The following is a 13,403-nucleotide window of genomic DNA, read 5'->3' as shown; positions in this document are numbered from 1 at the left end:
ATAATTTCAGAAATCAGCAAAAAGTGTTTTGGGATAAGAAAGAAATCAAAATAAAATGTAATTTTAATTTTAAATAAAGTAGTTTTATAATATACAAAATTTGGAAAGTGGTTTTACATAAAATATTTATTTTGCAGTTGTAAAATATTTATTACTATAAGCTTTAATTAGAAAAAGATCACATTTAATTTTTACACCAATACTGAACAGTATAATTAATGAGCAGATATCTAGTTTCCTTAGTTTGAATGTATAAAAAGACATTTTTTGTCATAATACAATAAAGGCACTTAAGGTCTAACATTTAAAGATATAAATAAAGAATATAACATGACTATCACTTTATATTTATTATTTACAACATGAATACATTTCAAAATTTCTTTTCATAAATATGCATTTAATAAAACGAAGAAACTGTAATTCAAGAATATTGTTTTTATCTTTCTGTATTTGTATTTAAATTTGTTATTATTCTTGCTATTGCTTTATTTTTGTTAATAGTTTTATAATGTTTAAAAATATTTAAAAACTCTGATCATGTAAAACTAGATTTCTTCATTTTTATATTTCCTAATCTCTTATCCATCAATATATAATTACCAGACCAATCAAATAGAATTATTGGCATTTAATGAATTATAGTCAAGTTTACTCTGTGGTGTACATGTTATAAGTAATAAGTAAATTCATGCACATATTATTACAAATTCAAACATAACGCAACCAGCGCAACGATTTATCATAAAATATGTAGCATTAAAATTCAATGACAAATGGACAAGTTGCAACGATGTGCTCAAAACCAATAATATCCTGAAAAGTGTATTACTATATGAGCACTTCATTATTCCTCTTGCTGTTGTTTCTTCAAGCAAAGAATTACAGCAGAGGAATGTTGAATAGAGTATCAAGTACAAAGATAACTAACATAAGTTCTTGCTATAAAAAAGTAGGAAGAGATGTATTACATATTCTTGTATACATGTAGGACATTTTTAAAGAGCCAACAATTTTTTCTAAATATATATGTTTAAAAAATATTGAAAATTTATGAGTTGTAAAATTTATTTTCAATTTCTACAACACAATAACAACTAATTTTTGTTCATATTTTGAGGGACTCTTTATCAATGCCCCATTTATTTTTTATCTGTTCATAAAGTTTCTATATTTAATATACCATTTTATTAACAACTGAAATAATTGTGTAACCTGAATTTAGTATAAACATATTTTTTAACTAATATAATTTTATAAATATCTATACACTGTGATATGTTATGATTATTAGTTCTTTAATTTAGCGGGAAAAAATTAAATTTCAGAACGGAAATAAAATATAGAAGATAAATAATTTATCTACCCTTTTCTTTATATATATATTTTACAGGTTTTCCCGTTCAATTTATAAAATTTGACACACACAGTATAGAAAGCTCTTTATTATTAAAAGATAAGAAGCTGATTATCATGTTTGGAAATATAAAAAAATTTTATACTATCTTTCTATGTTATTACTATAGATATACTAAAGATTCTTTTATTTAAGAAACAAACAAAAATTTACTCAGTTTATCCTTGCATAAATTTTCCAGTCTTTCATTTTGAACTACATTTTTTTGGTTTTATACTTTTTTTATTATGCAATGGAAGGCCATTATAGAGTGTACCATAGGACATCTCTTAATTTTATATGATGTATAATTTATCATTTTTCGGCAAATACAAAGTTGTTTTACCATTTAAATGGAATTATTAAAAATTTATGTTTTTAATATTACGATTGACATCAATCTTTCTATGATATGTGAATAATTTTATAAACAATTTTTAGTATTCACATAATTGAAAACATAAAATTGTAGAAGTTGATATCAAAATCATAGTTAAAAGTATAGTTTTTGCAAATCAGCAAGAAATTATTGCTTGAAGGTAATTAATAATATACCATAAAGTGTTGTGTACCTAACTCTGTATAGGCCACATACATTGAATCATTAGCCCTTTATCAAGCATATACTTTCTTGTTGATACACAATTTCGAGTCATATTAACATTTTTATAAAAAATTACCTGCATATTTTCATATGTATAATAGGGACATCCTTTGTTGCAAATATAGCAATTTGTAATCTGGCAATGGATTAAAAGCCTTCAATTAAAATAGAAACATAAACACAGTAAAAATAATAGTTATAAAAAAATAAAAATAAAAATGATTTGGAGGGGAATTTTTGGTTTAAATAATCTTACATGTCTTAATTAAAACATTAAAGACCCAAAAATCACAAAATTTTCAATAGGTAACTAATAATTAAATTTCCAAACCTACTTTAAAACGTTACATTGTAATAGTTTTATAACAGATCTTTTAGAGAAACACGAACTGACAAGTTGGAAAAAGTTAAGAACTCGGTATTAATTACACCCTTTTATTTCCTTGGAAATTTAATACTGAACTTTTTAGGTAAGAATCTTCATCTATCCCTCCAAGACCATAAATTAAAATATTTTCTATACAAATTATTATTATGAATACAGATTAGATTAAGAATGGTATTCAAGAACGCATACTTTGATTTTTAGTACTCCCTGAAATTTTACATGTATCCTCGTTTTATATCACCTTGAATGTTCTTTACAATTGGCCTGGCAAACCGGGGAGCTGGTATGCGTGATGGTGGTCTAGGAATAGCGCTCATAACATTTGGAGGCCTATTTCCACTATTCCAATTCGTTGGTTGTCGCAGTCTTGTTTTGTTTTCAACTTTCATCATTGGTTTATTAAACGCCTGACATTTAGTGTTTAATACACAGTTGAATCGTTTTTATATCATTTTTTTAATAATGTTTATATATGTAAAACAAACAACACTTACCTCGACTTTTTTCACCACCTCTGTATCATTTTGTTGTTTTACTACAGTTTCTGTAGATTGGCCTTCAAAATACAGTAACATATATAAGAGAAAATGTATTGTTATGTCGTGTTATGTATGTAATGTTATAGATTGTAGGCTTACCATCAGTATTTATTGACTGACTAGATCTAGTTGGACTTAATATTGGAGAACTTGTTTTAAAAGTGAAATCTATACTAAGTGGCGAATCATCACCTTCACAACCATCAACTCCATTCTTAACTATAGCAGAATGTAAATCTGTTTTCATATCTATCCATGTATTTTCTAGCACTCGCTTTAACTGAGGTCTCGTATCTTGTCTCAAACCTAATAATCACAGTTAGATGTGAAAACTAATATTATATTAATATCAAATATAACTTACTTTCTTCTTGCATTCGTACTATCTGTTGTAATTGTTCAATATTCATTGGTTGTGTCGTGCACGAATTGTGACTGCTATCTGAACATGTACTGAGCCTATCATCTAAATCGGGTGCACTGTGAGCACTTTGGGTACTTTCAATACTCTCTGTAGATCCTCCAGCACCTAATAATTGAAGTTCTCCCACACCAGAATTCAATTCCAACAGTCGTTGCTCAGAACCACTTTTCATTTTTCCCAGAGAATATAATTTATTTGTTAGACTCTTTTCAACGTCTCTTACAATATTTGGCTGTGAACCTTTCATGTATCCGAAAGTGGATGCATTTGTATATCCCGTCATATTAACGGTTTTCAAAGAATTAGATACAAGATTGGGATTAGATTTTTGAAGGAACTGCGGTAATTTCGAAAGCATTCGCGGGATATGCTGCTTTTGTTTCTGTAACTTTGGAAGTGGTTTCACAAACGTAGAATCCATATTTTCCAACGATTCAGCGTTTTCCAAATCGGTCTTTCCACCATGAGCACTATTTTTCTTTGTAAAAGTGTAATACTTCTTCTCCTGCAATTTGTGAACACATGTCTTTGTCTCGTTTACTTCAGTTTGAGGTTTAATTTTATCTACTGATGATGATTCCTTTTTATATGTGTTATATTTATTCTCTATTGGAATATCACTTTTAACATTTTGGCTAGGAATCTCCTCAACAATTGCTGTTTTAGAATTTTTACTTTGGTGTTCTTTACTTGTGTGATTATATGTACAATCAAGCCTATGATCTCCACTTCTGTGTATTTCAGCTAACAACTCTTTCCTCAATGATGTAGGTGCTTTAAAATTTGAACTCCAAGTTGTATTATATACTCGACATGATTCTAATTGTTTGTTACTTGCTTTATATGTTGAATTTAATGTATCCATACTTATAGGGGTTGATTGATAGCCAGGAGGCAATTTGAATGGAGAGTCCAAAACATCATTGTCCAATGAAAAGGTAGAATTCGCCAAACCCGCGGAAGATTCTATTGCATTTTTAGAAGTACTGCAAGATGCATTTGTTTCTAAGCTAAATGGTTGACCTTTATCTCTTTTTGTATCACTTCTAAAAGTTGAAGTCACGTCTGCAGGTACGTTTTCAACTTTTATTGGAGAATATGTGCTATCTAAAGCAAGTGGATTACCAACTTTCTGAGCATTTGATTGATATGTAGTATTCAAACTAGACGAATCTTTCTTTTCAGTACCTCTTGGTTGTAAGAATTTTGCATTTCCATCATCTTTATTTACAAGTGTGGAAGACAAACTACTTGTACTGGATTTATCTTTATCTGAATTTAGTTCTACAATTTCAGCAGAAACTGCTTCTGTATCATATGTTTGATTCAATTCCACTTTGTTCATTACAGCAGATCCATTTGTAAACGTTTTGTCTGTTGGACTTAGGCAGTAGCTTTCATTATCTTTAGAAAAAGTTTCATTCATATTTGAACTTTTAGCATCTTTGTGTTTGTCAATCTCCTTGTTATACATATGAATTGAATTTGAAAATTCTTCTTCTCTACCACAATCTGCATTATGTAAGGAATCATCTCTAGGCAATGAGGTGATAGACGAATAAAAAATAGAGGGTTGAGAAACGTTCATCAGTGGATCACTAAGTCCAGGTTCCATTAAATTAATAAATGAATCAATTCCTTTCGAATGAGACATATTTAAAAACACTTCCATACTTTCTTGGCCTGATGTTGCTACTGCTTCATCATTAAGAAGGCTAACATTTGTTGTAGGTGTCATTTTTAGCATAGGAGGCACAGCTTCATCTTTGTTGGCAGTAGGTAGGTCTGAATATTTATTTAACTTTAAATAAAAAAAAGTAGACATAAATAAATGGTACATTGAAAATATATTTATAACAATTTAATAGAGAACTACAATATAATACTTACATCTTCTTCTACATTTGAAAAATTTGAAGTTTTCCATATATTTGCTACAGGTGAAGATAAAGTTTCAAAAATAGATTCAAAACAAGTTCTAGTAGACCGTTTCTTAGATCTTGTAAAAGTTCTTGTATCCACAGACTTCCTATTAGCTAGACAAAACATTTAAATTTAAATACAACATTATATAAAACATCAATGATAATTAACTGATATTTTAAATACCTGATAAGTTTAATTCTGGTTCACTTTTTAACCAGGTATACAAATCCTGAACTGTGGATTCTGTTTGATATCGAGTTGGTATATACAACCTAGTAAAAAACAACAATATATATAATGGATCATTAAAACTCTATGAATCATCTTTTTAATAATATACCATGAGTATAAAAATATGATTTTGTATAATTTTTGAAAAATTATTTGTATCACTAAACAACATAGGAAACTAAGACCTTCAGAAATTAAAATTCCTCAGCAACTGAAATGATTGTTAAAGACTAAAATTAACTCTAATTGTAAGCTACTACAGTAATTGAAACTTACAATAAAGTCACTTACCAGCCACTAGTGTCATCAAAGTCAAAAGCAGATACATCAATAATTTCAGCTTCATCAATGAGGCTTGTATCGTTTATACACTGCTTCTGCACAATTTCTGCATCCACTTTTCGTTCTGACATGTTTCCCTCAAATTACAAAATTAAAAATTTCAATGAACACATATTTTACCGTTAATGTCTTTTCCCATCCAGCTGGGTGACGTGGTAGATATATAAAAATAGTGCTGAATTTTGCCAAGTCATTTACAAAATATCTGAGAACTCGGCAAAGTTTATCATTTTAAAGCATATGTATATGTATATTAGAATTATTCAAATCATTGGTGAACATAACCACAGATACAAAAATAGGAACTTTTACGGTATTTTCAACTTGTTTTCAAAAGAATCAAAGTAGACCACGGTACAAAAGAATAATCATAGACGGTTAGTTTTATTAGATTTTGCATAACGTTCTTTGACTTTGCTTTTATAGATATGACTTCCTTAGCAATGGTTCAGTGTCACTTTAGTATTTGCTTCTACCGTTCTATATAAATATATATCTGACCAATAGAATGTCTGTAAGTTTAGGGAATCATAGCTAATCATTTTTCTTGTAAAATTAAAATACGCCTTTAAAACCTAGTTGTAAATCTAATTATTATAACAAATAACTATTCTTCTAATTACTTTATATTGTGCATTTACATATACATATATATACATGTAAAGTATTTTGTATACATCATACATGCTTCCAAGTAAACGTGAACTCAACCTACAAATTTATTGTTTCCTTATTGCAGTGTTGATTTTATTAATTACAATTGTAAAATTATATTGAGAAACAAATGCTGATATATAAAGCAACAATGTGAGATCCATTGTAAATAAGTATTCAGTAACCAGAAATAAATCTTCATTGTATTTAAATTTGTCAATAATAACATTTCTTTTAGTTAACAATGAATATTCTATCAGACAACAATGAACCAGTTACAAAAAAGGCAAAATCTTCTGATGATATAGATAAAGTTTCATGTAATGTGACAGACATTTTAGAAGAAAATAATGTAAATAAGAATTCTGGATGTCAAGAAAATGCTAATTTAACAGACAATGAGGATGAAGGAACAGCATTATTAGATAATGAAGAGGATGATAGTCTATTCCCATTTCCTCCAGATGATGATATTACAGACATGTTACAAGGAGTAAAATATGATGGATCTTTTCCTACAATTACAGATAGATATTTTACTCCCTACTATAAATTAAATGTACAATGTCTTGGTGATGATATTTGTATTTTAATGCATAGTAATCGTATTTGTATGCTTACTCTGGCTCCAAGTCATGTGGTTTTTTCAAAGTGACACACAAATAACAAAAATAGACTTTAAAGTTAGTGATAAACTAGATAGAGTTTTAAATAAAGTGTCAGGTAAGAGTAAGCATGGTGCACAACCTCTGCAAACTAATTCCAACATTTGTATAATTACTTGTTCAAATGGACAAACATATAAAATAAAATGTTGTATAATTGGAAAATTGGTGGAAGTAAATGAAGCATTATTAAATAATCCAAAACTTTTATTGGAACCTCCACACAAAGGAGGATACTTAGCTATAGTACTTCCAAACATAAAACTTTTAGATAAAATGAAGGAATCCTTATTAACTCAAGAACAATATAACTTGAAAATGTTAGAGGGTCAAAATGCTGCTAACCATTTGGAAATGTCTAAAATATGTACAAATAGTTTGTTAAACAGTGAATCAGAGATAATAAATAATGATAGTCCAATGAGGTGTAGTGAAAATCTTGATACAGTACAAAAATGTTAATCATTTGCTATGTATTTTTCATATAATTTTTAATAAATGTTTGTGTATTTCAAGAACAGAACAAACATTGAAATAACAAAAATGTATTGCTTTGTACTATTCTTTTTTGTTATGATCAATACTTTAAGTTTAAAATTGTAAACTTAATCGTTATATACAATGGTGTAATCTTTGGTGTACCTTTGTAAAGTTATTGTAAATGAAAACCGTCTACTTACAATTTTTCAAGGTGCGACCTATAGTTCTCACAATTTCGATAGCGGTACTGTACAAAATTAAAAACTGAGATTATTTAATGGCACACGATTGGAACTAAGTTTTGTAATTCACTGGAACCTGCCAGTCATTTACATCTTTCTCTTGCTTATCATGTACACTGTTATACAGATAATCATAAAGTTACAGTTATCATTCATTGAAATACTGCAACTAATGCTGCTGCTGTTCAGTAGTAGTAGATTCTTTGCGCAATTTCTGGGCAACACTGGCATCCTTTTTATGCTTAGAATCCTTCATGAAATTTCCTAAAACGATTCCTGCAAATAGAATCATTCCTATTCTGTGATTGGAGATGAATCTTTTAGCACAGTCTGCAGGATTATTAATATTTAAATTATAAATCTAAAAATAAAAAAATAAATTTTGTAAAATTCAAGGATAAATACATATTCATTGTATTTTCTTTTAAACTTTTAATTTGTACCTGATTAGTAAGATGAGTACCAACTAATCCTACAGCTGTATAATATGGCCAAGTTTGAGAAACTAATACACCTGATAAAATTAAACCTGTTATCATGACAGCACTAAAGCCACTTAAGTAAGTTTTTGTCTTGTTGCCAAACTTTAAAGCTGTTGACTTTATGCCTATTATAATGTCATCCATTTTATCCTATATTGTATAAATAACTAATAAAAAAATATTGCATTATATATGAAGGGCAAATGCAGTTAAAATTTACCTGGTGTGCATATATAGTATCATATAAAAGTGTCCAACAAACTCCAGAGATATAAAGAGGTAAACATATAAGCCAATCGCATGATCCATGCACAGCAGACCAACCCAAAAGAGCACCCCAATTAAAAGTCATTCCCAATATTAATTGTGGCCAATAGGTTACTCTTTTCATGACAGGGTATAATATTACTAAAACTGTAATAAAAAGGTTAACTCTTTTATAAAAGTATCTAACAAAATGTCAAATATAAATATTAATAAGATAAGTTTCTAATCTCCTTCTTTGTATAAGTAACAAATACCTAGTGAACTTGCACCCAATATAATACTATATAAATTGAGTTGTAACAATACAAGTAATCCCAAAGTTAATTGGCTTCCAAGAAAAATCAGTGATTGTAGAGGTGAAATTTCTCCAGTAACCAATGGTCTATCTTTTGTTCTAGTTACCTAATATTAAAAAGCTCTTATAATATCCAATTTTGAAACACTATTCATGTCAATTATTACCATTCCATCAATATCTTGATCCCACATATCATTTATGACGCATCCTGCACCACGCATAATGAATGCACCTGCTCCAAAAAGAGCTAGAAGTTGTAGATCTGGTAGTGCACCTGGTGGTGCTGCCATGGCTATACTCCAACCACAGGGCCAGAACAATAGCCAAGATCCTAGGAATACAAATTATTAATCATTAACATATTCTTATTGCATTTACAATTACAATCTCACCTATTGGTTTATCCATTCTTATTAGCTTCAAGTATGGTCGTATTTGAGGTGGAGAATTATTAACTATTTTTGCAGCAAATGTCGCATTTTTCTGTTGTGACTGTACATTTGCTGCTTTTAAGTGTGTTGTTTCATCTAATAAAAGTTTAACAGGCTTTAGCACGTCTTGCGTGGATATTTTGTAATTTTCGGCATTCTGTTTCTCCTGTGTAAAAGATGAAACATGAATTTTATTGCAAGAATATAATTGATTAATGACACATCTGCTTTGACTAGATTGAATATAAGATGTTAAACATTTTCCAGTACGAAATAAGTGTTGACACCACCGCACTGTTATCATTATTCGAGCTTTCTATCAGTCATAAATGATATTCATGAATTCTATATAACCTCAATTTGTTCCGATTTAATTAATTTTGTTCTAAATATAAAAGTTCTAATGCCGTTATGCGTTTATGACATCAATATTTCTATTTCGTTCTTTTTAAGTCATCGTAAAATAAAGTTTGTTAGCATTATGATACATTATGTAATTAATCCGGAAAACTAAGTTACAAGGTTAAGTTGTCATGCTTGTAGCAAAACTGCATGCATGCAGTTACGGCATGCATTTGTTGCATAATGATTTCAATTTGACATGCGCAATGCGCAGCAATAATTATATGACTGTCATAAAGAATTAAACGATGAAGAAGTTGTTTAACAGTGTTCGAAATTATTGGAGCATCGTATTTGAAAATATCTTTCTTATTTGAATATATATTTTATTAAGTAAGTACTTAATCGAAATCAAATATAAAATATTTGCTTTATTTTATGTTGCAATTTTAAATGATTGACATAATATCAATTTCTTTTAGATTAAATTGTAATTGCACATGCTTGTAATATGTACATAATGATATATGCATTATCTATTTTATTAAACTCTTGATAAATTAATTTTCAATTTTTTGATCAAATTTTAAACCATTATTTGGTCTATATTATACGTAAAACATTATTATATTCAGTTAGGAATCGATTCGTATTAGTGTCTAATGCTATTTGAAAGTGTTCAAAAAAAAAACGCGCCATAACCTTAATATTTGAAGAAGGGTTATGATAAGCGTATATATAACCAAGGAATACAGGAACATTGATATAACCAAAGAAATATAACGGAGCATTGTGGTATTTTATGTTTAAGGTATTTGTATCTGGACTGCGACTTTTTACGATGTCAGCAATCCAAAAACCCGAAGTTTTATTTGTTTTGGGAGGACCAGGTGCGGGTAAAGGCACACTATGTCGATACATAACAGAAAATTATGGTTATGTGCACTTGTCAGCTGGTGATCTGCTAAGAGAAGAACGCGCAAAGCCGGGCTCACAGTATGGGGAACTTATTGAAAATCATATTGCAAATGGAACGATCGTACCTGTTGCGATTACCTGTAGTCTTCTGGATCGTGCAATGCAAATGTCCGATAATGTACATAAAAGATTTTTGATCGATGGCTTTCCACGAAATCAAGACAACATCGATGGTTGGAATGAGGTATAAATACTGTTCAAATTGTTAAGAATCATTATTTAAAAGAAAGAGTTATATAATAGATATTTTCTTTATGTTAATAGGCAATGTCTGATAAATGTATAATAAAGGGAGTATTATTCTGTGAATGCAGTAAGGAAGTATGTACTCAGCGGTGTTTAAAACGTGGAGCTGCAGGAAGTGGAAGAACTGATGACAATGAAGAAGTATTAGTGAAAAGGCATGAAACTTATATTACAAATACCATGCCTATAATTGAATTCTTTGAAAAACAAGGCTTAGTTTATAAAGTAAACAGTATGCAGTCACCAAACAAAGTATTTGAAGATGCTAAGAACATTTTATCCAAAATAGGATGGTGATACATTACAGTGGAGTAGTTATTAATGATCTCAGTGAGATCAAATTACACTCCAGTTGCATATACTAATCATTTTACTTTAAAAAGTATATCTTTTATAGAGAAATTTTATTTTGTAGCAATATAATGTCTAATTTATATTGTATTTCTTTGCATTTATGAAAACACTAGATCATATTAGTCTTAAAATATATTTTTGATGCAGCAATGACTTGTTTTGGAAAATTTCCCCTTCCAAGACTTTCGTCTTAAATTTTATTTTTATAAAATAGATAATTTATGAATTTTCATTGGTCAATAGTCATTTGTTATACATTTCTTTTTATCGTATCTTTAAAACAGAGTAAAATACTTTTCTTGCTATCACAATCGTAATTTTCAAGGTACTAGCCCCTGTACAGTGGCAACCCAATCGTAATTTCCAAGGTACTAGCCCCTGTAGACTGGCAACCCAATTCACTGCGTACATTTTTGCAGTGTTACAGGCGCCAATGATCTTTCATAGCACGACTAATCTCCAACTTTATAAACACGATTTTGCAACATTATAAATATCATTTCCTTACACATTGAGAATTACAGAAGAGATAAAATTATTTTTTCTTTAAAATTATAATTGTTTGTGAAAAGAAAATTTTACCTAATACCTCACGTTGGTAAATGAAGAATATCTACTTTTGTTTTATAAAAAATGAGTAATTGTATCAAATAATGAATATTTCAGAATTTCAAGAATAACCCTGGCGGGACTAGCGGACAATTCATTAAAAGTGAAGATGTTTGTGAAGTAGAGTTGCTTTTTTCGAAACGAAGGTTCCAAATAAAACAAAACTTTATCCTATAATTTTGACTAATCGTTTGTCATTTGTTACAAATTGTACATAATAATTGTAAAAGGTAAATATTGTCTTTGAAATTAATCGCATTATTCGTTGTTCATTTTTAATACGACGTCATTACCCGAAACGATTCGTGTAATATATTAGCGTTAAATGTAAATAATATTAATTAACAATGACGTATCGATGAATCATTGAACTCCGAAAGATATTGTGTACGTACACTGAGAAGACAGGCTCTGCCCTGTAATTCATGCTATTACCGAAAAAGAGGACGATTTCTCGATCTAAAAATAACTTGAAAATGCGGAATGGAATTTTCTTATGCAAGATTTGAACAAGAAGTCTACTTTGAACACGTGCAAGTATGAGTATAGACGAATCAATTTCAATAGAAGAATTGATTTTAATTTCTGATTTACTATTTTTAAAGTGAGACATTTTACACTTTTGTATGAAATATCTCAATTATTAAAAAATACAAATTTTTCGAAATGAAGAAAATTAAAGTTTCTATCTTACTAATTATGTAAATTGAAACGGGCATTCCAAGCTTGATCGCTTATCGAATCAAGCGAAATTCTCTGCCCCTCTCTCTTTTGACTGGTCGATAAATTTAATCCGAAAAAATACACCTACGATGGACAAGTTTATTTTTAAATGTAGACAAAAGGCATAACTGGTAACTGGAATTCTGCATTGAAGAGATCATTGACTTCTTTCGTTGCTCGATTATAAATTAATCCCCGCTGCCTGGTGTTTCAATTTAATGTGCCTTCACCGTCGAAAGATCGACCCGTTTTCAACTTTCTCATCCAAGTAGCCGAAATCTGTATCGTTAATGAGGCAACGAGAAACTCTGATCGACCATATCTCGGGATTATTTGAATAAGATTACACGAGGATGGTTAATCAAATCATACATTGTCTTATTTGATTAAAGAATTATTTTCAAATCTTCACATTTCTTTCTTTCTTTCCGAGGTAATTAAATCATATACATGCCAATGTATCGTGAAATTCCAATTCTTCGAATGTCGTCAAATTTTTGCACGAGTTTATTTCCATCGAAGACGAGATAATTTTCAGAACAATGTCCTCTATGACTCACTAAAGACCCGAAGGGGATTCACCTTTCTCTCCCTCGTTTATTTATCTACTTTATGCGTCAGTTAACTGATTTTCTAATTCGACTTGGTAAGCATAGATTATTCGAACTAATTACAGTGAAACCAGCGATATTCATGAACCCTTTTGCAACCCTACTCATTGAAGAGTAGATGACGAGGAATGATAATAATATTTCTAAGAAACGTTTTTCAAAGATAATTCA

At 29.4% G+C, this 13,403-nt stretch overlaps 4 protein-coding genes across 6 annotated transcripts; 2 read left to right on the top strand and 2 right to left on the bottom strand.

The window, feature by feature from the left end:
• Window positions 1-147: 147 nt before the first annotated feature.
• On the bottom strand, window positions 148-6,192 carry LOC114875294. 2 transcript variants are annotated; one of them, XM_029185437.2, is made up of 8 exons: window positions 5,800-6,192; window positions 5,461-5,549; window positions 5,242-5,387; window positions 3,292-5,152; window positions 3,027-3,233; window positions 2,883-2,944; window positions 2,578-2,795; window positions 148-2,136 (listed from the first exon to the last, which is right to left on the bottom strand). In XM_029185437.2, the coding sequence occupies exons 1-7, from the start codon at window positions 5,919-5,921 to the stop codon at window positions 2,604-2,606; spliced, it is 2,679 nt and encodes an 892-aa protein (XP_029041270.2). In that variant the 5' UTR covers window positions 5,922-6,192; the 3' UTR covers window positions 148-2,136; window positions 2,578-2,603. The 2 variants fall into 2 exon arrangements, with proteins under 2 accessions (XP_029041270.2, XP_029041263.2); XM_029185430.2 differs by having other exon boundaries at window positions 148-2,795.
• Window positions 6,193-6,507: 315 nt separating this feature from the next.
• LOC114875321 (protein Abitram) lies at window positions 6,508-7,932 on the top strand. The gene is given in 3 exon segments (XM_029185476.2): window positions 6,508-6,657; window positions 6,743-7,147; window positions 7,149-7,932. Coding segments are annotated over 2 exon segments (882 nt in total). The 5' UTR covers window positions 6,508-6,657; window positions 6,743-6,748; the 3' UTR covers window positions 7,632-7,932.
• On the bottom strand, window positions 7,626-9,926 carry LOC114875315 (4-hydroxybenzoate polyprenyltransferase, mitochondrial). Its single transcript, XM_029185463.2, has 6 exons — window positions 9,331-9,926; window positions 9,103-9,269; window positions 8,895-9,042; window positions 8,594-8,787; window positions 8,335-8,523; window positions 7,626-8,252 (listed from the first exon to the last, which is right to left on the bottom strand). The coding sequence occupies exons 1-6, from the start codon at window positions 9,671-9,673 to the stop codon at window positions 8,061-8,063; spliced, it is 1,233 nt and encodes a 410-aa protein (XP_029041296.2). The 5' UTR covers window positions 9,674-9,926; the 3' UTR covers window positions 7,626-8,060.
• Window positions 9,927-10,004: 78 nt separating this feature from the next.
• LOC114875334 (UMP-CMP kinase) lies at window positions 10,005-11,439 on the top strand. 2 transcript variants are annotated; one of them, XM_029185502.2, is made up of 3 exons: window positions 10,005-10,104; window positions 10,523-10,873; window positions 10,954-11,439. In XM_029185502.2, exons 2-3 carry the CDS (start codon window positions 10,553-10,555, stop codon window positions 11,230-11,232), a joined length of 600 nt encoding a protein of 199 aa, XP_029041335.1. In that variant the 5' UTR covers window positions 10,005-10,104; window positions 10,523-10,552; the 3' UTR covers window positions 11,233-11,439. The 2 variants fall into 2 exon arrangements, with proteins under 2 accessions (XP_029041335.1, XP_029041328.1); XM_029185495.2 differs by lacking the exon at window positions 10,005-10,104 and having other exon boundaries at window positions 10,341-10,873.
• Window positions 11,440-13,403: the final 1,964 nt, after the last annotated feature.

The sequence above is a fragment of the Osmia bicornis genome, chromosome 4 (genome assembly GCF_907164935.1).
Source record: "Osmia bicornis bicornis chromosome 4, iOsmBic2.1, whole genome shotgun sequence".
Classification (NCBI taxonomy): Eukaryota; Metazoa; Arthropoda; class Insecta; order Hymenoptera; family Megachilidae; genus Osmia; species Osmia bicornis.
Note: the sequence above shows the minus strand (reverse complement) of the source record. Positions and strands in the feature narration are given on the sequence as shown.

Coding starts and splice junctions, on each gene's coding strand:
- LOC114875294 (XM_029185430.2), bottom strand. CDS start 5,921: ATGTCAGAACGAAAAGTGGATGCAGAAATTGTGCAGAAGCAGTGTATA. Junction 5,550..5,799: donor TTTGATGACACTAGTGGCTG/GTAAGTGACTTT, acceptor GTTTTTTACTAG/GTTGTATATACCAACTCGAT. Junction 3,234..3,291: donor AGTACGAATGCAAGAAGAAA/GTAAGTTATATT, acceptor TGTGATTATTAG/GTTTGAGACAAGATACGAGA.
- LOC114875315 (XM_029185463.2), bottom strand. CDS start 9,673: ATGATAACAGTGCGGTGGTGTCAACACTTATTTCGTACTGGAAAATGT. Junction 9,270..9,330: donor AAGAATGGATAAACCAATAG/GTGAGATTGTAA, acceptor TTGTATTCCTAG/GATCTTGGCTATTGTTCTGG. Junction 8,253..8,334: donor GTACTCATCTTACTAATCAG/GTACAAATTAAA, acceptor TTTTATTTTTAG/ATTTATAATTTAAATATTAA.
- LOC114875334 (XM_029185495.2), top strand. CDS start 10,514: ATGTTTAAGGTATTTGTATCTGGACTGCGACTTTTTACGATGTCAGCA. Junction 10,874..10,953: donor ACATCGATGGTTGGAATGAG/GTATAAATACTG, acceptor TTATGTTAATAG/GCAATGTCTGATAAATGTAT.